The sequence below is a fragment of the Pteropus alecto genome, unplaced genomic scaffold, assembly GCF_000325575.1.
Source record: "Pteropus alecto unplaced genomic scaffold, ASM32557v1 scaffold22, whole genome shotgun sequence".
Classification (NCBI taxonomy): Eukaryota; Metazoa; Chordata; class Mammalia; order Chiroptera; family Pteropodidae; genus Pteropus; species Pteropus alecto.
Genome location: NW_006434839.1, coordinates 5,821,666 through 5,846,653, shown reverse-complemented (window position 1 = coordinate 5,846,653; position 24,988 = coordinate 5,821,666). Strand labels below are relative to the sequence as shown.

The 24,988-nt window shown below is 39.0% G+C and overlaps 1 protein-coding gene across 1 annotated transcript in view; it reads left to right on the top strand.

Moving 5' to 3' along the window:
• Window positions 1–24,988, top strand: part of BPGM (bisphosphoglycerate mutase) — a 26,936-nt gene continuing 1,948 nt past the window's right edge. The window contains exons 1-2 of the mRNA XM_006910505.3: window positions 1–124; window positions 11,571–12,232. Of these exons, the coding sequence (XP_006910567.1) occupies window positions 11,632–12,232 (601 nt within the window). The 5' untranslated portion in view covers window positions 1–124; window positions 11,571–11,631. The remainder of the gene's footprint in view (window positions 125–11,570; window positions 12,233–24,988) is intronic.

Sequence of the window (24,988 nt, the reverse complement as noted above, 5' to 3'; positions counted from 1 at the left end):
GGACCTGCCCCTCTGGCGCCCGGGCTAGAAAAGAGAGTCGATGCCGGCGGCAGTGATGAGTCCTAGGCGGCGCTGCCTCCTCCGCGGCGCAGAGGACCGGCTGCTGCTGGTGACCTCTTTGCAGGTGAGTGGTTTTGTTTTAGAGTATTGCTGTTGAGAACGTTTTCGTTTTTAAGTGACGTGGTATTTTATTTTGAGGTGCAGGAAGGCCAGTTCTTTATTCCCGCGGTTCACTCTTTGAATCTGGCGCTCGCTCGTCTGCCCCTCAAGTGCCAACCGTCACGTATCCCCTAGGTCTCTCTCTGCTGTCCCTTTCTCAGAATGAGCCTCTCTGGGAGTCACAGATCAGTCAGCTGACAGGAGGACTCGCCATGGTAGTGCTGTCTTGAGGGCAAGAAAAAAGAGGAGTTGAAGGGAGTGATGAACTCATCTCTCCTGGACGTCTCAGGAACACTGTGGCAGAGCCCCTTCAATAGTAAGGCTCCTGGAAGGAAGCTCCATGCGTTTTCAGGGCCGTGCCACTCTGTTTAGGGAGATGGCAGACGTGGTCCCCGAAGTCTAAGTAGATAGAGAAAACGTGAAAACCGTGAAAGAAGGAGGTAAATATCTGCAGCGGTTTCATGTGGTGCTCAAATTTAGAGCTAAATCACAGGTTCTTGCAACCACTAAAAATAGAAAAAGTAAATGTATTTCTTCTTTCAAAGGTATGGGGGCTGTGTAACTAGAGAAGGGCAATAGAAATGCTTAATGGAAGTAAAGTTCACAGTTAAGTTTTGAAGAGTAATTAGTTGTTAGCTAACTTATTATAACTCCCATTCCTCTACTGCCTCCCTTCCAAATTATGGAGGATTTATAGCTTGTTGAGTGGTAGCAGAATGTTAACTGCCTGAATGCAGACTTTTGGGGGAAAAAAAATCAAATGCTGTCTTTCACCAGTAGCTGCTAAGGTTTTATAATAAAAGCAGAACACAGTCAATTTGTCTTTTATTTTAAAACAATTTGTCTCCCCTGAGGCCAGGGAGTAGGTTTTCTCCATCTTTGTTTTCTTGTAGCACCTCACACACCAAGATGCTCCTCAAATGGTGGTGGACTTAAGAGAATCATAACTCAAACAAATGGTGTAGTGGAAGAAGCTCTGAGTTGCAAGTCGACACCTAGATTTTAGTCTTCAAGTTGTTGCTATTTGTGTGATCTTAAACAAATCATTCCAAATCTCTCGCCCTTAATTTTCACATCTTTAAAAAGCAGATGTTGCATTAGATTATTTCTGAGGTCCACACCTGTGATAAAAGTCTGTTTTAAAATAACGATGATTAGACATTTTCCACCACGAGTACATCAACAAAATCTCATTGCAGTAAATTCTGTACGAATCTGTTAGCAAATAAGAAGTTCCTAGTTACAAGGGGAGTACCTGTTCTTTTGTGTCCACATTTAAACCAAACGAAATGAATCATGGTAGAAAATTTGGTCATTGTACTGAATAATCATTGTACAAAAGTATAATGTGGTAGAAAATGTCATTTTTCATTCCATCACTCAGAGGCAACCACTGTTAGTGTTTGGGTGGATCTTTCAGTCTCTCTTCCTCTTTTGCTTTCTACAGTTGGTTGAAATTAAGTGGCATCTTTTATTTTAAAGAATGACTGATACTAAATTCAGCCATGCCTTCATCTGTGTGTGTGCGGTGCCCAGAGAATAGAAGACTCACAAATGTTCGAACTCATAGGTCTCTTGAACATCTTTGGAATGAAATCTGGCATGAGGGGATGTTTATATCAGGAAATAGGACTAAAAGAATTACTTAGTAACAAAAGCTTTCACTGAAACTGGGCCACAAATATGGAAAAAAAAAACTTTATAAAATGTAAATTAAATGTTAGCTACTACACTGAAGCATTCAAATTGTAGAATATTGCTTAGTATGGTATGCTTCTAGGACAGTATCTTACCATCAACTGCCCTCCCCCCCATACCATTTGCTTTTGTTCCTCCTTCCACTACCTAATTTAAGATTTTTCTCTTTTACCTCCACTCTCATTTTACCTTATTCTCAGCTTTTGCTTCTCTAAGCCATTAGCAAAGTAGGATCGCCTCCAGGGCCTGAGGTCTGTGCCAGTCTTCATGTGTTAGTCAAAGTTTGCTCCATGCAACCCAGACTACCTCTCACTCCTTTGTAGAGATGTCACTGTAATCTCATTTAATCTTCCTAATAGCCCCTTGAGAAGAGTAATTTCATTATTCTCATCTTTTTGGAATTGAAATAACTTGGTCAAGATCACACTGTCAATAAGTAGCAGAGCTGGGATTGATGTCCAGGTTTCTTACTTCAGACTCTTGGGATTTGGTGGAAATAGTTTGTGTTGACAGAAGCTACTAATGTGGGAGAATAAGTAACCAGAGATAGGAAGGAGGTGTCATGAGTTGGTGCTGTACACATCTATGATGCCATGCAGGCTGGAACAAGCAACATGCTCAGGCGAACACACTTCTCATTCCATAGGTGTATCTCATCCCTGGGAATAGGGGTCTACCTACTATGGTTTGCTTCCCTTGTAACAAGTGATCAGTAGCGGCTGTTTGTCAGTAGATGTAAAGTTGGAGAATGACAGGGCTATAGTACCTAAGAAAACACCTGTGATAGCAGTTGTTCCTGGTAAAGAGGTTTTCTTACAATGCAAATACAAATGGAAAAGTTCCTGTAAAACTTTAGGAAAAGGAATAGTTGGTGAGACACTAGGTACTTTTAAGTATAGTCACGTTTGAAGTTTTAATATTGAGCTTGATTTCGGGGAAGGCATATTTTGTTAATGGTCTAGGGAACTGAGCTCCAGATTTCATTTCCCTTAAGAACTGTTTCTTGTTAATTTATCAGAAACATGGTTAACCTCTCTTTTTTTTCTCTTCTCCAATCTAGCCAGCCCATCTTCTGTAATGAGTGGGGGTTAAGAATTATGCAGTAAGAATTTGGACCAGAGAAAACATCTGAGTGATCTAGGGTAGCACTTGAATATTTAATATTTAAGTTCAAAGCAATTCTGGCTCTGTAATCCTTATTTTATATTACTTCAACAGTATATCAGTGATTACATTTCTTACTCAATTTTTGGAAACAGAAAACAAACTAAATTTTTAGGCTGGTCTTTATCCTGTAATTTTCCCCAGCTGTTCATGAGTTGTCATACTAGAATATTAGACACTATTACTTTTCAAACACCTTAGGTAGAGAGGAAGCAATATCCCAGGAGCATTAATTTGGAGACAGGACAAGCCTCAGTTATGGGGAGAGGGGTATGTGAAATTATGTGGGGCAGGAGTAGGAGGCAGCAGCAAGATTGTTATGCTACATTCATTGAAACTACCTGGAGATTCTGGAAGTATAGAATCTCCAGGTAGTTTCAATGAATGTAGCATTGCCACATTGCCACATTGGTACCCAAGCCAATGTCCTCGATCCTTGGAAACTCAACTTTCCTCACGACTAAATCATATTAAAACTAATGATTTATAAATTGACAGCCCCAAATACTCACAAGTGTCCCCAGTCTAGTCAATTATTTCTTTGAATATGTGTTACGAACCTTACCTTCCAACCCTCTCCATCCCTGCTTTGCCAAAATTATGCTAATCTTGAAACATAACTTCAATTTTATAGTGGCATTTATGGAAAGACTATTTTTAGCTCTATAGCCAAGTTAGATACGAATATATAAATTTATGGCAAAGAATATTTGGAAATATGTTACCTGCAAAGTGTGTTTCCTTTGAATCACCTATTTGTTTCTTTATTGCCAAGGCAATTGCATAGCACCTATTCTTGAGCAAATATACACTCACCTGAAGTGTGAGGCACCATGATGATTTATGAAGACGTCTAATAAAAGTAAAGTATGTCAAAATGACAGATTATCCTTTTGAAGTTTGGTTAACAAGATGTATAATATTTTCCCTATAGTTTTATCTCGAACCCCATTATTAAATAATTCAGTTAAGCAAAAGTAAACTACTCAGACTGATTTAAATGTTCTCATTATTGTATTCTGTGAGGAATAAAACAATTATGAATGGGATTCCATTACTCAAGGTACTTGCTGTTCTGGCCAAGAATAAAATCAGGGGATTTAATAATGTGGGGATTATCCCATGACAGGATGCTTAAAGAGTCAAAATGCTGATGAGATCAGTAGATCTGAGTATGGTATCCTTCTAGTCCATGTGCTGGGTAAGTAAGGGCTTCAGGCCTGCTACCTGCTTTTGTACAACCCACAAACAATGAATGGGTGTTACATTTGTTAACGGTTAAAATAAATCAAAGAATAACAACATTTCCTGTGCATGAAAATTACATGAAGTTCTAATTCAGTGTTCATACATAAAGTTTTGTTGGAACACAGCCTCGTTTATTCATTTATGCATTGTCTATGTCTGCTTTCAGCTACGATGGCAGAATTGAGTAACTGCAACAGAGACCATATAGCCCACAAAACCTAGAAAATTACTGTTTGGTCTTTTATAGAGAAGCTGCCAACACCTGAGCTAAGATATAGTGTCTTTCACTTTCATCTCCATCACATTTCAACAGCCATTATCTCGGTGCAGGTCTTCATTATATGTTACCAGAATTATTGCACAAGGCTCGCAAATATTCATATCCCTGGTTTTCCCCATCTCTCTCTGTATTTGTAAGTGATGCCTGATCCTCTTAAAATACATGTTATTAAATCTCTAATGATATCCCAATATTTATAGAAGAACATACATTCTTTAGCACAAGGCCCTTGTGGGGCCACTATTCAGTCTTATCTTTCTAGGCTAGTCTCCTCCTACTTCCTTGTTATAACCTATACTTAGGGTGATCATATAATTTTCCAAATGGGACATTCAAGTGTGAGAAGGACCCTATAATAGTTATGTTGGGGAAACAGGCCTAAAGCAAGACTGTCCTAGGCAAATCAGGACATACGTTCACCCTACCTATACTCCAGTCAGTTTGAATGGGTCACCATTTAACATATGCACTTATTTCCTTGCCTCTACTCAGTGTTCCCTTAGGCTAAAATTCTTTTTCTTTTTTCTATAAATCTAAATCTTAAACATCTTTCCAAATCCAGCTGAAATAGTGCCATGTCTATGAAGCCTTACTCAGACATAATCTCTCTTTTCCACATTCCTTATGAATGAAGTGCTGTCTATATGGTGTGGATTATTCTCTGCTTTAGCGATCCTCACACACACGCACACAAACACACACACACATCACTTCCTCACCAGTTCCTTGAAGACACAATCCACGTATATTCTTCACAGGCCTAACGTGTCACGCTCAAATGGGGTTCGTAACACATATTCAAAGAAATTGACTAGACTGGGGACACTTGTGAGTATTTGGGGCTGTCAATTTATAAATCATTAATTTTAATATGATTTAGTAGTGAGGAAAGTTGAGTTTCCAAGGATCGAGGACATAGGCTTGGGTACCAATGTGGCAATGTAGCAGAGTGGTTTAAGGCATAACTCTGGGCTTTGGGGTCCAGTCTGTGACTGAACTCCAAGTCTGCCAATCACAATCTGTGTCACCTTGGGCAAGTTAACCTCTCCTCCTAAGTTTCTGCATCTGTGAAATGGGGATAATCATAGTACTTTCATTATTGAATGGTGGTTGAGGATTCAAATAGTCCCCAAGCACATGGTGAGGGCTCCATAAATGTTTTCTGCTACGACATCATATGATATTTGCATCATCAAATGTAAAGCAGGGTGCCATAAGTATTATTACTTATGTAAGTAATGTAAAGCAGTATTGTAAAGCAGGGTGCCATAAGTATTATTACTGGTGAATAGGAAAACACAGGGACCCAAGACCATAACAATAGACAAACTGGTGGAAATGCAGCACCGAACTCTTAAGGAATTTTTTCCTTGAAGGAAGGAGACAGTTTCAGAGTGTGAGTTCTAAGAGAAGATGGTCTCCACTTAGTAAGAAATAACTAATCGGCAGTCTTTTGAGACCATTTCAGTAGAGTAGACACAAGTTAAGTGTTGGGACTAAAAAAGTCATGGCTAGAAGGAAGGAAAAACAAAACAGCAAAGCAGAGAGGTCGGAAGATGAGATGCAGTCATATAAAAGTACATTTTTTTAGTAAATTTTTTTGAGCTATACTATACTTTAAAAAGGAAGAAAGCCTGGGGTATGATAATTCAGTGACCTGTGTGGCCCGTTTTTGGAATAAAGTAAATCATTGACTAAAATTAGTGCTTATTTCAAGTGTTGGTAACCCTTGTTGAGTGATAAATGAGGAACCTTAAGAACCAACTCCAGGGCGAAGAGCTTTACAAAAAAACAAAGCCTGATTTTTAAAAAGAACAGTTTTTAATTTGAGGTTGGAGAGTATATCTTCTTAGTATGATACTTCTTTGTAAGTTGGGGTGACTGTTGCCCAACTTGCCTGTGTGCCTTGAGGATTTTCTCAAGAACCCTCCTTTATACTCGCCTTGTTTGTATTCATTTTACGAAATACTGCCTGGCTTTGGAAAGACAAGTTGTGACTGGAGATGCTCCTGTGAAGCGAAGCCAAGTGAGTCTAGATCCTCAAACCAAGACTCTAAAGTCTTTAGTGGCGAGGCAGGAAGAGCTGAGGTATTGGGGGAAGAAGACCTAGAGTTGCCACTTAGTGGCTCTTTATTTCTGAACAAGTTATTCAGTCTCTCTTTTCTCTGTGAAGGCTATGGCCATTCACGAACATACTAAACTGTAAAGGGTACAAAAGGTAATGGATGATTATTCTTGGTGTTAGCTTTGCCATTTAATACACTGGAATTCTTGAGTAAAGCTTTCTAACATCACAGGCCTGCCAACTGACTATTTTTACTTTGGCAGTTACTGCTAAAACTGTTAAGCCTTAGCATTGTTAGCACAATATAATCATTTTTGTCTAACTGACTTTGATTCAATCAACACACCTACTATTACCTAGGTATGTTTCAGGTGTCATGATAGGTTCTATGGCAATAAGTCAGACCAGCTGCCACAATGCAGCTTACAGTCTGCAGGACACATAAACGTTGAACAAGAAATATGTCACAAGCGACCCATCACAACTGCACCCAGTGTTGTAAAGCAGGGTGCCATAAGAGTGTATGCAGGCAGGCCTGACTATATCCCAATACGTGAGAGAAGTCTGCCTAGATCAGAGGTTCTCAAAGCATGGTCCTCAAATCAGCGGTATCAGCATCACCAGGAGCTTGCTAGAAATGCAAATTTCAGGCCCACCCCCACCCCCAGACCTACTCAGTCAGGCTGTGGAAGTGGGGTGCCCAGCAGTTTGTTTTAACCAGTTCTGCTGGTGATTCTGATGCACAGTAAAGTTTTAGAACCACTAGCTTAGAGAAAATAACATTTAAGCTAAGCGTTAAAGCCACACCGTTCAATATAGTAGCCACTGGTCACGTGTGGCTATTGAGCCCTTGAAATGTGGCTAGTCCAAATTAAGATGTGCTTTATGGATAAAATACACACCTGATTTCAAAGATTTACTATGAAAAAAGAATATAAAATACCTCATTAAGAATTTTATAGAGATCATATGTTGGAATGATTATATTTTGAACCTGTAGAGTTAAATAAAATATGTTATTAAAATTAATTTTGCCTATTTTTTATTTTTTAAAGTGGCTTTTAGAAAGTTTCAAAGTATATATGTGGATTGCATTATATTTTGATTGATCGAAGGGATGGCTAGAGGTTACCTAAAATAGGATGGGAATAAAGTGACAGTGGAGGGGATGATGGGCTGGATGAGGATTCTGTGTAGGATACAGTATGTGCAGAGGTCCTAAGGCAAGAAAGAACACGGCATGCTCAAGGAAATAATAAGGAAAACCACAGCCTTGCAGGTCACATTAAGGATTTTGAACTTCGTCCTAAGATCAACAGGAAATAATTGAGGGTTTTAAATAAGGTGCTCAGTAAACATAGCAAGACTCTCAGAATCAAAGTTCTCCCGTCTAAAAGATGTTGGGGTAGAAGCATTTCATCAGGAAGTCCCATGGAAAGGGAGCAGGACCCTGCCTGTCACCTGCTCCTCTCCCAGAATATGGGGCACAAACACTACCCACTCAAGAGAGTAATAGACACCTGGGGGGTAGTTTTGCATTTAGTTTATTTTCTGCGTGGTTTACAGCTCAGAGCTGGAGGAAGCATTCCAGGGAGAGTCCAAAGTTGAGTGGAAGTTTGATTACAGAGCTGGGACTTTGCAAGGCTGTGGCAATGGGTTTGGTGACGGAGGGTCAGGGACGAGGAAGTCCAACACATGGGGATTAGAAGGTCTGTCCTTTGAAAGAGTATATTGGACAATAACAGAGGAAAGCTGAGGTTTGAGCCTGGAAGCTTGGGGTCTGACCATCTGGGCATGGTGGCCTCCTCAGTCATATGTTGCCAGGAGGAGGTTTCCCTTTAAGTCACAGGTCACACACTAGCAGACTCAATCTTGCCTGCAGACATATCTTGTTTAGCTCACATTTAAAAAATGTATTCAAATTAGTCACCAGTATTTATATCATATATCATATAAAAATGCACATTTCCAATGTTTATGAAAATTGGAAAATTTAGGAACCCCACTTCTTTAGTGTCACAGGGAAATGGGCTGGAGTTAAGTAGTAGCCACACGTCCTTTTATTTTTTATATGAACTTTCAGGAGCTTAAATGATCATTTTTATTTTTTAAAAGACATTTATTTACACTAAAAACAAAGCGGAATTCATAGGTTCTCTATGGTCTGACAATGTCTCGCATTCTCTCCAGTCTTCAGTTTTAGCAATCCATCTTCTTTTTGTTCTCCAGAAAAGTTCTAAGAATGGTACCTGTAGGTCAGTGAGACCAGGTTATACAAGAACTTCATCCATTTACACAAGAGTGGCATCCATCAGAGAAGCACACGTGTGCTCTGCAGTTCACCACTGTTCCCACCATCCCTTAGCCCTGCATCGCTGCTCTTCACACATCTGTCTGGCCAGTGAGGCATGTGAATTTGCAGCCCACACCTTACACTTTAAACCAAGCTGTCTAGGCTGTGTATTTGTTGGCAAACGCTTGGTATACCAGCTCTCACGATGACTGAAATCTTAAAGATTGCCAGTTTTCAACCTCAACGGCGCGTTTGTATATATTCAACAGTTAATTAAATGGGAAAAGTCAGTTGATAGCAGCAAGGAGAGAGGGAAGTGTCTTTTTGTTTGCCTGAGCTAGATGCACTAGCTTGGGACCTTACTCTGTATTCACCCCCTGTGCACCAGAGTGAGTGATGGGTTCGTATTTGTACGGTCTTTGTGGCTGTCATACTAATGCTGTGCTCCAGTATATATATCTATTCGAGGGGAAAAATTGTTTTATTCCTTAAACAAAGTAAGCAAATGTAGCAGATTGAAATACTGCAAAGCCTGAGTGTTCATTGATGCTATTGCTACATTTTTTTTGTTTTGTGGGTAGAGTTCATAATCAAAAGATGTTGGAGAAGTGCTTCTGTCTACAAAATTTGTCCATCATACCCTTCTCCATATGAAGGGAAAATGGCTCATTAGTGTAAGGAGGCTTCTTACTTGACAAGACAAAGTAAAGGAACAGTTGATAGCTTCTCTTTTCTTCGTTTCTCTCCTCAGCAACCCCCCCCCCCCAAAAAAAAAAGCAAGACAATAAATGTTATTCAGTTTCTGATGGGCCTGAAGCTTCTACTACCTGGTGGATGGGGCTCTTTAAAGAAACAATATAAAATATGTTTCTTTTGTAAATCACACACATGCGCACACTCACACTCATCCATGTGAGTTCATTATTTGGTCTGTCCCTGTGCCTTAGAAGGAGTTTGTTCCAGTGAGTTGCCCTAAAGCTTGAGCTTCATTAGCTTCATTATTATTCTGTTTCTGGGCACCAGTAATCACCTAGCCAAACAACGCCCAGACACCTTCATCCATTTTCTGTTCTCCTGCTACCCTTATGTCGCTCTGGGCTGAGGGTAGAGGCATCGGCTTCACCTGAGCCCTGAGCTCAGGCTCTTGGAGTGATCTCGTGCTTCCCTGCTCCCCATGCACTAAAGCTTCAAACCTGGTGCTAGATGAGAAAGGGAAATCATAAACCTATCTGCTGGAGCCTTTCAGCTACTTGCAAATCACCTCAATCTGCTTCCTTCCTCGTGTCCTCGGTTTGCTTTTCACTGAAATATGAAATCGTATTTTAAAGCCTTTTTCCCCCTTCAGAATCTCTAGGAATTACTAAAGAAAGGGCGAAATAGATCTGGATTCCAATTAACTTTCTCACTGATTGTTGTATAACTGAATCACAGTTTAAATGGGACAGAAAATGGAAGTTGCCAAGACTGGCAGAAGACCAGGCCCCGATGTGCATATAATCTTTACTCCTCAGAGCAGAAGACGCTGGGGTGGAGGTGGAGAGCGCTGGGCTTGTAAACTGAGCAGCATTCGTCAGTGCAGGTGCGTCCACTGCAAGGAGCATGAAGGCAGACTGATGAGGCCTGGCAGCACTTTCTCTGGGGGACAGAGTGGCCCAGCAGGTCTTTGGACCAGCGGCTCAACTTGACAGGTTTAGAACACTTTAGGGTTGCCTGTTCTACTTTATTAGATTCTTCTCCCACTGAGACGTGGCTGGCGTGTGTAGGCTCGCTGAAGGGTGGGGAGGAGGAGACAGGGCCTCCTTATCACCGAGTTCCCTCTTACTCCTACAGACCTGCTCCTGTTAATCTGTTTCTACAGGCAGCATCTCTCAGCTGCCTGCATTTGATAGCTTGCTTTACATTCGGATTTATTCCCGCCAAAAACTCTGTATTGAGGCAGGTGAGAGACTATTTAGGTGAGTACCATGTTCCATGTTAATGTCGCTTTAAATTACTTTTAATGTTTTTTGAATGTTGAACCTTAGGTTTTCTCGTATGAGGTGTGACCTGTGTTGCTGCGTCTTCAGACCTAGGTTTCCTAGTTTTCTTGTGGCATTGAAGAGCTAGTTGCCACCAATCAGTGATTTACACATCAGATAAATGTGGTGGTTTATTGAATTAACCTGTTTAATAACTTCTGTAATAGGTGAGACTGGTAAATATTTCTTTTTCCACTAGAAGAAATCAGAATAAGAAGGATGCCTTCAGTCTAGAGTCAGCTGCTAAGCTAAGAGCTGGGAGTTCCCAGCTACTAGTCATCCTTGTAGACACCTACAACTCATTCTGTTAAATCCTCTTTTCTGTAAGCATAAACTGCCTTTTGATCTGGTGGAAATGCAGCATGCCATTAGAATGAAGTGTTCTGCTCTTTTACATCATACAATTAACATGCTATCTAGCCATCAGAAAATTTAAGTCAACTAGGTTCCCTGTAATTAGTTATCTGTAGAATAGGCCTATATATGCCATAGTGTATGAGTTGCCAGATGTCTGATGTCAAAACTGTTCAAAGGAATTATCCTAGTTTATTTTAGAAACTGAATGTTGTAAAGTTGTGCTTCCATTCCCAGGTAGTCAGTTAAATGAGGAATATAACTTATGCTTTTTGTTTCTTCTCTTTCTAGATGTATTTCTGTCATTGAACATTGGCCCGTTTGAAGGCACAAGGGTCACTTAGCCCTCAGTATGTCCAAATACAAACTGATTATGTTAAGACATGGAGAGGGTGCTTGGAATAAAGAGAATCGATTTTGTAGCTGGGTGGATCAGAAACTTAACAGTGAAGGATTGGAGGAAGCTAGGAACTGTGGGAAGCAACTCAGAGCGCTAAACTTTGAGTGTGATCTTGTATTCACGTCCATCCTTAATCGGTCCATCCACACAGCCTGGCTGATCCTGGAAGAGCTGGGGCAGGAGTGGGTTCCTGTGGAAAGCTCCTGGCGTCTGAATGAGCGTCACTATGGAGCCTTGATTGGTCTCAATAGGGAGAAAATGGCCTTGAATCATGGCGAAGAACAAGTGAGGCTCTGGAGAAGAAGCTACAATGTGACCCCGCCACCCATCGATGAGTCTCATCCTTACTACCACGAAATCTACAATGACCGGAGGTATAAAGTGTGCGACGTACCTGTGGATCAACTGCCACGATCTGAAAGCTTGAAGGATGTTCTGGAGAGGCTCCTCCCGTTTTGGAGGGAAAGGATTGCTCCTGAAGTCTTAAGTGGCAAAACCATTCTGATATCTGCTCATGGAAATAGCTGTAGGGCACTTCTGAAACATCTGGAAGGTGCGTACCATCTTTAGCAACTTATTAGAGGTCGCTAAATGTGATAGTTGAGCCTTGGTCTGGAAAGGACATGGTTCTAAGCTAGTAATGCACAATTTACATAAGAGACTTTCCTTGCCTATTCCCTTTTGTCACTTCAGTCTTTTTGCCCTATAAATAAAACATTCTCTGCCTTTTATATTCATGTTATCTGGAGCAGTGGTTCTCAAACTTTAGCATCAGAATCACCTGGAGGGAGAGCCTGGTCTACCACAGATTGCTGGCCCTGCCCTCAGAGTTTCTGAATCTGTAGGCATGAGGTTCCAGCCTGAGAATTTGTATTTCTAAGAAATTTTCGGGTGACGCTGATACTGCTGCTTGGGGTTCTCCATTTTGAGAACCTCTGATGCAAAGGATTATTTGGCTTGTGTTGTAGCAAGGTGAAAGGAGGCTGAGGAAGGAAGGCATTTCTGTAGAAATGGTATTTAAGTAAATTTATTTATTCGAGTCTTTCAAGATAAGTTAAAATTATCTCACGTTCTTCCAACTTTAAGCAATTATTGCTGTGTTTTCAGACCTAGGTATTCTGAACAATTCTTTTGTTCTAGTCCTTTCCAGACTAGGCTTAGTCACTGATTGAGAGAAAGTGAGCGGGGAGGAAACTAAAAAGATGGCTTATTGGAGATAATCAGTAGCCTCAATTCTGCTTGATGCTGCATTCTAAATGTATTCCAAAACGTATTGTATTGTTGCCTTTCTCTTAAGTAACGTGAACTAAATGAACTCATTTGAGGACTCAAACTCACCAGTTTTGGGCATCAGTGACTGCACTGTGACATTTTTAGGGGATTTCTCATCCCCCTTTCTCCCTCCACTAAATAATCTCGGACTATTGTGCTTTTTGAATGATCCGCTCTGTCTGGTGGTTTTCTGTCTATCATCACTGTCAGCAGTTAGCCTACTGATGTTAGAGTGCATTTCTAGAACATTCCTTTTTCATTCTGCTTTACTTTTCTGTATGAAAAATGAGGAGGTTGACCTTGTATGTGAAGTAAGTGAAAATAGGTTATTGGTAACAAAATGAAGTGACCTTTATGAGATTGTATTGTAAACTTTTTAGCGTGTGTTTTTTACCCCTAATTTTTATAACATCGGCCAAGAGCCAAATCATTACTCATATAACCTGCATCCATTAGTCGTGCAGAAATCTAAAATCTACAGACTTTATTGGCTATTAAAAATTTTATGGGCTAGACATGGCGCTCGATCTGTTTGTGTGTGTATGTGTATATATCTTATTTACTCAACAATATAAAGAGTTCTATTCTTCCTTGTTCAGAATAGTCAGATATTTGATTAAGTGATGTATAACTTCATCATTATTGGACTATAGTATTTTATTGTTTGAAATTCAGAATTTCAAAGTTTCTGTCAGAAGATATATTCTTTCTCACATGCCAGTTCTTTCCAGAGATGGGAATTAGATCGCTTTGTGGCCAGACTCCCTTCTCTAAAGGAAATGTTATCATCACTTTGGGGATCCTCTTTTCTTCCCTGTCTTAGCTAGGAAAACCTCCCTTTAAAAACAATTTCCTGACGTTATTACATTTCTCTCCTATCTTCAGGTTTACATTTCTGTAAGATTATTCTGTTGCCCCAACCATAATTTATTCTAGATGCCCCTTCCTATCAGGGAACTGATGATTGAACTATGTGTTACTGTTCTTTTTTTGAAGGAATAGAAAGGTTTAACAAATGATGATTAAGAAGACTGTCACCATGGTGGGGGTACAGGGAGAATTACCTGTGGAAGGCCAGTTTACGCATAAAAAAGTTTACTTTCTATAGTTGAGGGAGGTTTTGAAACCATTAATAATTTATTGAAAAACAAATGGTGTAGTTGCTTTGGAAAGCAATCTGGCACTTCCTCATTGGGTAAATATAGAGTTACCATGTAGTCCAGCAATTCCAACTATAGATATGTATCTGAATTAGTACCTGTATTAGCTACTGTAATAAAGTACCAAAAACTGGGTGACTTAAAACAACAGATATTAATTTTCTCACAGTTCAGGGGGCTAGAAGTTCTAAATCAAGGTTTTGGTCAGGTCATGCTCTCCTTAGTGGCTCTAGGAGAGAATCCTTTCTTGCCTCTTATAGCTTCTGGTTTTTCCCGAAATCTTTGGTTCCTTGGTTTGTAGATCCATCACTGCAACCACTCATCTTCACTTGGCATTCTCCCTGTGTGTGTCCATTTCTTATCCAAATTGCCCCCTTTTTGTAAGGACACTGATAATACTGGACTAGGGCCCACCCTAATGACCTTATGAGAACTTGATAACCTCTATAAAGACTGTATTTCCAAATAAGGTCACATTCCGAGGTACCGAAGTTTAAGACCTCAAAATATCTTTTTTTTGGGGGGGTGGGAGGGGGTATAGTTCAACCCATAGAAATACCAAAGAGAAATGAAAATGTATATTCACACAAAACTTGTGCAGAAACCTTTATAGCAGTATTATTCATAATAGCCAAAACATGGAAGCAAACCAAATGCCCATCAACTGATAATTGGGTAAATTAAATTCCATACAATGGCATATTATTCAGCAATAAAAATGAATAAAGTACTGATACATGTTATAATATGGGTGAATGTTGGGGCCATGTTACAATTAAAGAAGTCAGTCACAAAAGATTCTATTTATATGAAATATCTAGAATACGCAAAGCTGGAGAGACAGAGAGTAGGTTGTTTCCTAGGGCTGGAACAGAGGTGGTGGGGTGGTTGGTGGGGAATGAAGACAGGCTGCCACTAGGTACGGGGTTTCCTGACAGGGCGATGGAAAGGTTCTAAAATTGATTGTGGTGATGGCCGCACAACTCTGAATGTACGAAAAGCCATTGAATTGTACACTTGAAGTGAGTGAATTGAATAGTAGTATATGAATCATCTCATTAAAGCTGCAAAAATAATTTAATCGATGGGACTGAAAGATCAAAGGATTTGACATTGACCTAGAAAACAGTGCTTTAGGGCAAATATATAAAAGTAGTAACAGTAGAAATGCGTGGATGGGGAGTATAGAAGGAAAAAATTGAAATGCAACTTGACAATTGGGGCAGAAATGGATTTACAGGGATCACTGAGAAATTAGCAGGCTTTAGGCCTTCATTTAACCTTTCTTCTGAAAAGTCTTTTTTTTTTAAGTTGGATTAAGGTGGAACTAAATTACCTTTCAGAGATAAATGAAATTGAAGCAACCTTAAATTATAATTCCTATCCTTACCACTATAAACAGGCTTTATAGAAAATATTTTATTTGGAGAATAATTGATTTAAAATAGTGATGTTCATGCTGGAAGACCTAAGTTGTACAAAGAGAGCTGAGTAGGAAATGTGTGAAGGCGGAAAAAGGTGTAGGGGCGGCAGATGTCTGCAGGGGAGAAGGGAGGTGTATATGATGGCCATAAGGAATGGAAATGGTAGGGTTGGTGACCAAGGGGAATGGCAGACATTGGGGGGGAAAAATTGACTGAAAAGACAGAGTATGCCATTAGGCACAAGCCCATAGCTGGGGAGACAAATAGAGTGCATGTAGGGATTGAGGTTTGTCCATAGGGAGACATAAGGAGACATTAGGTTGGCTCACACATCCTGGGTAGAACATTCAGTCTGTGAATGGTGTTCCTTTTGGGCCTATAGTACCCCCTGGTGGTGCTATTGTTAAGATTCATGGAGCTCTTTGACGTTGCTATAATTCTCTATAGTGACTTCTTGCTCCCATGCCTAACATGGAAGAAATTATTTCACGTGCATGAAAAACACTGGAGTAGATTTTAGGATCACTTCATCAATTAGCTAGCTCTTGTTTTAGGAGTCCTCTGAATGCCATTTTCCACTAATGGAATTTCTCTTGTAGTATGCATTAAAGAGTAAAATCCAAGTATTCTATGTCACAGTCGTAGGAATTAACATAAGTGACTTTCCCAAGATCAGAAGAAATAGTGTGTGTTATTTCTTCCATGTCATTCCTGTTAATTTAATGAGATTTCAGCCCCTTTAAAATTTATTCTGAATGTATATGCTCACTGGAATAGAAATATCAATATTAGACCTCTTATCTTGCCATATGTAACTTTCAAGAGCTCAAGTTATAGGCTTCAGGTGGTTCTTGGTAAATTCTCAGCCTATAAGAAAACATTCCATTGAATTTGGATGCTAACTCTTCAAGACTCCAAAAATTAAGTGACTCTCTTACTTTAGTGGGGAAATATAGATTTTTGTCTTATAAGAAGGGCTACTTGCCAATTTTTTTGTGTGTTGTGTTAAAAACATATCATAGAATTTACCTCTAATTGCCAATTATTTTTAATGTAAAGATATATGACCATAACCCCCACTTTCTGGTTAATACCTGTTATCTCAGTACAATTATTAATAACATCTCCTTTCACTTTCAAAAGTGCCCAACTCAGAAGATAAATTATATGGTCACCTTACTCTAAAGATGTTAGCTTTCATTAATATTAAGAATGAATCCTTGAAGTGGGTGTGACCAGATGCTGTATGTCCCGTAAGCGCAAAATACTTTCTTATTGTTTAAAGACTGTAACTTTGGGGTAGGAAGAATGATGATCCAAATAACTAATCAGAATATTGGTTGACCCTGAAATCTCAAAGAATCTTAAGATCTTTCTAGTAAGAGTATTCTAGTGTTACTCATTTACTCTAGATTGTATGTACCTCCTCAATGGAGACTGTTGATTCTTAAGACATTCTTTTGTTTCTTAACTGTCCAGTGCTGTGACATTATTCTGTAGGCAGTCAGATACTTCTTCTATTTGTGGGAAAGAACACAGGTGCTGTTGAAGGAAAATGAAACCCAGACAGACCTCAGATGACTTGGCCGTGAGCATGAAAATTAGATGGGGTTGCACACTCCGCCCAAATCCAGTTCACTGAGTCTCTGCACACGATGACCACCTGGGCTTTTTTGTTTTAAATAATTTTGGAAAAGTAGCCCTTCCTTTGGTCTATTTTTCATTTGGAATACAATGTTATAAAAAAACTGAATCAAGAGCATCTTGGGGAGGTAAACCATAAAATGGTAATTTGATGGAACTACTTGAGTCTTAAATTATTACTGCTATTACCCTAACGTTGTAGTCTCTGGATGGCATTTACATTGTAGTCTGAGAATGGTGTTCCCTACTACAGCTATACAAGATGGCCCTTTTTTTGAATGCATACTGTATGCCAAGCACAGTTCTAGGCATTATACATACATATCTTGTTTAATGTAGGAACCAGAACAAGGCTCTGAACTCACTGGAAAGCTATGGTTAAACACTGTTTTACTCTGCTATTTAGTGTATCTAGGTCATCTTTTTTATCGCATTTGATCAGTCATCGATTATTAAGCTCAAAGCAACTGCTTTAATAGAAGTAGCAAACTGCTGATACACCCAGCATCATGAATGAATCTCAGTTGTATTACACTAAGTAAAAGAAACCAGGCTCAGAAAACTATGTAGTGGAAATTTTATGTATTGAAGTCCTACCCCTCGAATGTGATTGTATTTGGAAATAGGGTCTTTTAAAGAGGTAATTAAGGTAAATGAGGCCAGTAGGGTAGGTCCTAATCCAATATGACTAGTATCCGTATAAGAAGAGGATATTTGGACAAAGACACATACAGAGGGAAGACCATGTGAAGACATAGGTGGATGACAACCATCTATAAGTCAAGGAGAGAGGCCTTAGAGAAAAACAACACCTCAATATCTCTAGAATTGTGAGGAAATTTTTGTTGTTAAAAAAAAAGCCACTATGCCATTTGTGGAATTCCATTTATATGCCATTCAGGAAAAGGTAAGACTATTTGGTCAGAAAACAGATCAGTGGAGGAGGGTAGAATGCAAAGGAGCACCAAAAAGGGTGAATTTTACTCTATGTAATTATAGCTCAGTTTAAAATGACTTGCTTTTATCCAGTGAAATGGCCATTGCTCTAACTGAGACCTTACCTTTGTTCTACAATAATAGACTAGTTTACCAATTAGTAGAATTAAATGTGCTGTATGCTATGTGCACCTACCTGTACCTTTGAAAACTAACCTGGAAGGCATTGTTATTCTTTCTCAAGATTTCAGGAGCTATTGGTGCTGACTATTTAGCACCTAAGCCATGGTCAGTATAAGGAATTACCTTTTAAAATCCTTCTTCCTTCTTCATAACAAGTTGCTGGACAATGAAGTTTTGTACTAAGAGGCTGTGAGCTCCTTTAGTAAATGTTTTTCTGCCCCCAAACTATTTCTTCTTATTTGTCATCAGATTCTGAGTTCTTTTCTTAACTGGGCCTTCCATCTATCTTTTTACCTTTTCACAACCACATAGTCTACGAGTAGGTCAACATGACCTCCTGGAGTCAGAGCAGAAAGGCACAGCGTGAGGCAAGTGATTCAGAACTAGGTATCGCTCTTATACAAGAATTGCAACACAGAAGCCACATGTCAGTGCCTAGGGTAGGTAGGCTTCTTGCCTGATCGGGATGGCCTCTATCCCATCAAATGGCTTATTTATATAATACCTCAGCTCTTAAATTATATATAATTTTGAGATTGCCTTGCTTTTAACTTGATAGTAGTTCTTAATACTTACAGAAAAAAGACTTAAAACGGACATTTGAAATATTAGACAGTAAGAAAATTCCTACTTAAGGGACTGCTTTACTGATTTTTAGCAGTGTAAACAGTTACCTGTGCTGTCCTAACAAGTCCAGATTGAAGCAGCACCCACCTCTGACTGGTTCAGAAAAACTCCTCACAGAACACCACCCTGAAAGCTCCTAACCCAGGCTTAGTATCTAAAAGCATCCTGTTCTTTAGCGTTCCAGACAGGCGTGTGTTTCTTTCTCTGTGGTTGGCATAGTCACTTCCTGTTTGTTTCCTGCTAGCCCACAGTGAAGGAAAAGCCAGGCTCTGAACTGAAGCATTGGATGCCGTCTGCATCTTGCCAGCGGAAGTGGATTGTTTAGTCTGGGTTCAAGCACAGGACTAGGCAGTTTCAAGTTTGGAATAAGGGTGGCGTGCAAGAGGCTCATGAAAGGCAGATTTGATCTCGAAAGAATTGCGTGCAGCTGCACACATAACAAGGCAAAGAAGTGGTGAGATGAAATTAGAGAATCAGGGAGGAAAGGTCAGCTGGGACTCGCTGTGGGGACAGAGACAGACAAGTCAGTTACCTTTGGCATTTTAGTGTGATATTTTCAGAAGCAGCAAGTTCAGTCCTCTCTTCTGTGAAGCAAATACTAGTCTAGTTGGTATGGTTACGCTTTCTCCTATTATAAGTATAATCGATCCATGGAAACCTTTATTTTTAAAATTCGTAAGCTATTTAACTATAAAATTCGATGTGAAATGGATTCTTCTCTCTACCTCGTTCTTAATTAGAAACTGTCATTCCATCATCATGTTACGATATTCAAATAACCCATTTCCGGTTGTTCCCCAGCCATTCTTTAAGTCGTACATATATAGCATTGAAACCTTAAAGAATTATATTTTAAGATAGGTAGATCATCTATATCATGTAGAATCTCTTGTGTTGACTCTTATTTTGGCAATAGAAGAATACAGAACTCTTATCACAAATCACCCATCATTGGGGTTCGAATTGTGACTTAATCGATTGGGAGAGGGAAGTGAGGCATGGATAGCACCTCACAGTTGAGTGATTTGATCAAAACCATTTTCCTCTTTTTCTAATCCCCCAAAATATCCATCGTAAAAGTAGGGTTTTATCTTGTCCTGTAACACATCTGTCTCCCCAAACATCTTTTCTCCTATTTCCTGATATTCAAAAATTTTGAGCAAATACTTCAGAGAAAACCAAAGAAAATACACAGAAGACAAATTTAATTTGAATTGTTTATTAGCACTAAATTCAAACAAGCTTTTGTTCAACCTTTTCAACACTCTCTTTTTCTTGGTAAGATAATGAAGGGAGTATAGATTTTAATCAAGGCTTCAACAGAAGACAAGATTTGATTTGAAAGCCCAAAGGGTTCGGATTCATTGATTTCAGCTCTGTATGAAAGGTCCATTAAATCAGGTACTCTTGGTGTAAGGATACAGTACCTAGAATTAGACCCTCAAAGTCCTTACTTTTGAGGAGCTTATTTTTTCATATTGATCTCTTTCTGAAACTCAGCCAATACACCACCTCTGACAGAGTCCTTAGAATGCTTTCATGTATAGGCTTTATGCATTAGATTTTAGTTAACATTTTATTCCTTATACCTTCGGTTTATATGTAAAAAGTAGATTCATCTAATACATACCGTTGTCATAGTGGATCATGTAGCTAAATAATTTCTGGATCCTAGCATCCAACACATAATAGCAGTTCTTACGGTCGAACAAACGTTTACTAAATTCTTGCAGTGGATAAGGCACTATTCCAAGAGCATGAGTAACACAGGGATAGATAAAACATGGTCCCTGTACTCAAGGAACTTATAATCCTGGTGGGAGAAATGAGCATTTGTACAGCCACCTCTAACAGAAGGCAAAGTGTGAGTGCTGTAGTGTATATACAGTGATCTTAATAACTGTGGTTCCTGTTCCTGCTACAGTGACTTGGAAGAGGGGGCTGCTTGTAGGTACAGGTTAGACTTTTTGAAGTCAGTCCTGTATGTAGAAAAATGAGGTTGTTTGAATTTCTCCCCTTATTGGCCTTGAGTTGGTACCCCTTTGACTTACTACTAAACTTTCATTATTTCTTACTTGAAAAATATCCTAGTCATTTAAATTGATTGCAGTTAACTCTTAGATGCTTCTACATGAAGATTCAGGAATTAAAGGCAATGGTTGGGGGTTCATAAGTGGGCAGCGACAGAGGAGGAGTGATGGAGAGGGGTTGATGCAGGGTGGAACTCTGTGATGTTTTCCTTCAAAACACTCCTGGACGCTGTACAAAAGTTTCATATGATGTTCCAGTTAATGCGTTTGTAACACGATGTTACATAATATAGTATTGATTCAGTTTGGTTTAATCCAGTGCGGATGCATTATTCTAGCCTTAAGAGTTCTGCTTGCTTAACTGCCTTAGGACAAAGAATGTGACTTATGCTAAAATTGAGCAATGAGTAATGGCTTCACTGTGGTTTTTCCTAATTCGCTATTTTAAAATTTAAGTCTCATCGACTGATTATTAACCAGTCTAAGTATTTTAAATATTTGTAAGTAATTAGTTTGCTGTGCGAATGGCTTGAGTAGTCACGTAAATGGAATGTCAACTTTATTGGAGATGTTTCTATTTTTGTTGAGTTTGCCTTCCTTTGTAGGTGAAATATCATAGTTCTCATGGCCTTTGTTTAGTGGGCTTTGAGTTGGCCCTGCACATCTAAGCCGTAGGCCTGAGCTTGAGAGTGGCGCTGTTAAAGAGAAGACCTCCTAGACCTGGTTAGAGCTGAGGCCGTGGTCAAACGAGAGCTCTTTTCTGAGGTCTCAGACTTCAGCCCCTGACCCTGGCTCATTATCTTTGTAGTTTGTTAGTTATTTCAAGGGGATCAAGCAGATCTGTTCACATCCTTTACTAGCCTCGAAAACATGAGAGCACTGAGTGCTGGTGTCCAGTTAGCACGCAGCCCTTCCCAAGGGCAGTGCATGCACGTAAACATTCTCCTCTCTCCTTGTGCTGTAGATGAGGCAGATGACAAGAGTTAAAGTCCTGAGATTTGGGAATTTAAAAACCAAACAAACCAACCAACCAAACAAACAAAAAACAACCCAGGTCCCATTATACTACCGTAACAGTTTAGGGGCTTGAGCAGTTTTGTTTAACTTCTCTGGATCTGTGTAGTGTTTTTTTTTTTAACAGCCTATTGAGGTAAAATTCACATAGCATACGGGTCACCTTTGTAAAGTATACAGTTCAGCGAGTTTCAGTATATTCAGAGTTGTCGATCCATCACCACAGTTGATTTTAGAACGCTTTTACTACCCTCAAAAGAAACCCTATACCCAGCTGTCACTTCCCAGTCCCCTCATTGCCTCTAGCCCTAGGCAACCACTAATCTATTTACGTCACTATAGATATGCCTGTTCTGGACATTTTACATAAATGGAGTCATGCAATAGTCCTTTATGCCTAGCTTCTTTCACTTAGAATAATGTTTTCAAGGTTCATCGATGTTTAGCATGTATTAGCACGTCATTCCTTTTTATTGCCAAATGATATTCCACTGTATGGATATACCACATTTAATTTATCCATTCATCAGTTGATGGACATTTAGACTGTTTCCACTTTTGTGCTATTATGAATAATGCTGCTATGAAGGTTCATGTCCAAGTTTTGTGTGGACACATGTTTTTATTTCTCTTGGGTACATACCTAAGAATGAAATTTCTGAGTCACATGGTAACCCTTCGCTTAACTATTTGAGGAATTGCCAGACTGATTTCCAAAAAGTCCATAGCATTTCATACAATTTTTACAATATATTAGGATTCCAGTTTTTCTGTATCCTCACCAGCACTTGCTTTTTTTTTTTTTTTTTCCATAATCTGACTTTTTTATTATGGCCATCCTAGTGGGTATGAAGTTATATCATATTATGGTTTTGATTTGCATTTCCCTGATGGCTAATGATGTTTAGCATCTTTTCATGTGCGTGCTGGCCATTTGTATATCTTTTTTGAGAAATGCCTATTCAGATCTTTGGCCCATTTTAAATTTGGTCATTTGTCTTTTTTATTATTGAAGTGTAATAGTTCTCTATGTACTCTATCTAGATACAAGTCTCTTATCAGATATGTTATCTTTTCACTTTCTTGAATGACGTCCTTGGAAGCACAAACATTTAAAAATTTTTATATGCCCAGTTTATCTTTTTTTTTATTGCTTGTGCTTTTGGAATCAAATGTAAGAAACCATTGCCTAATTCAAGGTCATAAAGATTTTATTTCTATGTGTCCTTCTACAAGTTTTGAAGTTTTAGCACTTACATCTAAATCTTTGATCCATTTTGAGTTAATTTTTGTATATGGTATGAGGTAGGGGTCCAACCTTATTCTTTGATATGTGAATATACAGTTGTCTTAACACCATTTGTTGAAAAGTATATATTATTTAATTGTCTTGGCATACTTGCTGATAATCAGTTGATCAAAAAATATGAAGGTTTATTTTGAATTTTCAGTTCTATTGCTCTGTATGTTTATACTGTGTAAGTACCTCATACCACATGCAAGTACCACACTGTCTTGATTACTGTAGCTTTGTAGTGAGTTTTGAAATCAGGAAGTGTGATTCTCTCAACTATGTTCTTCTTTCTCAAGATATTCTGAGTGCCTTGAATCTCCATATGAATTTTAAGATCGGTTTGTCAATTTCCGCAATAAAATCAGCTAGATTTTGATAGGGATTATGTTGAATCTGTATGTTAATTTGGGGAATATTGACATCTTAATGTTAAATTTTTCGATCCATGCACATGGGTTGTCTTTACATATATTTAGGTCTTCTTTAAATTTCTTTCAATGATGTTTTGTAGTTCTCAGAGTATAAGTTTTGTACTTCTGGTTAAACTTTTTCCTAAGCATACTATTCTTTTTGTTGCCATTGTAAATGGAATTCTTTTCTTAATTTTTGATTTGCTCATCACTACTGTATAGGAATACAATTAAGTTTTTTGATATTAATCCTATCTCCTACAACCTTGCTGACCTTGTTTATTAGTTTGAATAGTTTTTTAGTGGGATTGTGTCATCTGAAAATAGACATAGTTTTACTTCCTTCTTTCTGATCTGGATGCCTTTTATTTCTTTTTCTTGCCTGGTTGCCCTGGCTAAAACCTCTAGTACAATGTTGAATAAAAATGGAAGCTTAGTTATTTTAAAATAAAGTCCTGGGTCCAAACGTTTGTAAAGTTTAATAGTTGGTGATGTTGTAAAGACACACAATCTATAAGCAGTGAATCTGAGATGCTGATAGATGTGTACAGTCATAATTTCTCTCTCTCCTGGTAAACATTAGTCGAACGTCATCATTTTTGCTAAATAGTTTTCTCCTACCAAATTGATTTTTACGGTGAATTTAATTTAGATTAATTGAACAAATCTATGAAATCCATCTTTCTCTCCAATGATTATAGACTCTGGAGACAAATAAAACATGGTCCTTGTGCAATAGATGAATGTAAATACTAGTCAATATACCCATGTTTCTCATGTCTCTAAAGTACCTCTGCTTTTCTTAACCATTCAGAATAAAATAGAGGAACTTTTTTGCCAGAAGAGACTATCTTCATTTGTTTTATAAATGACGAAATAGTTCAATGGAGGTAAAATCCTGGCTAAGGTCACAAATGTCCTTCCCTATAGTACTATGCATATGATATGTCCTCAGTTACTGGTTAGTTGAGTGAGTTAGGCCTAGGGACCTTCAGAGCTTCCCCTGGATCTGGGGTGAGAACTACTGGGTTCTAAAGCCTCAGCAGTTACCTGGCTCTAAACCACGTGCTGTTGAATTCTGACCCTTCTGTCTCCAAGGGATGCACGTGGCAGCTGCTGTGCATCCAGCTGACAGATCTGACCTGATGGAGTCAGAGCATGTTAGAATCCTCCCCGTTAAAGAGCTAGCTTGCTATCTGGTCTGAATTTATCTGTTCTTGCCAGCTTTAGTTTGGGGTGGTAATCTTGTGTAGAATTGCAGTGTAGAGATAGGGGCTTAGCAGGGCAGAGAAATGTTTTAGTAGCCTACCCTTTA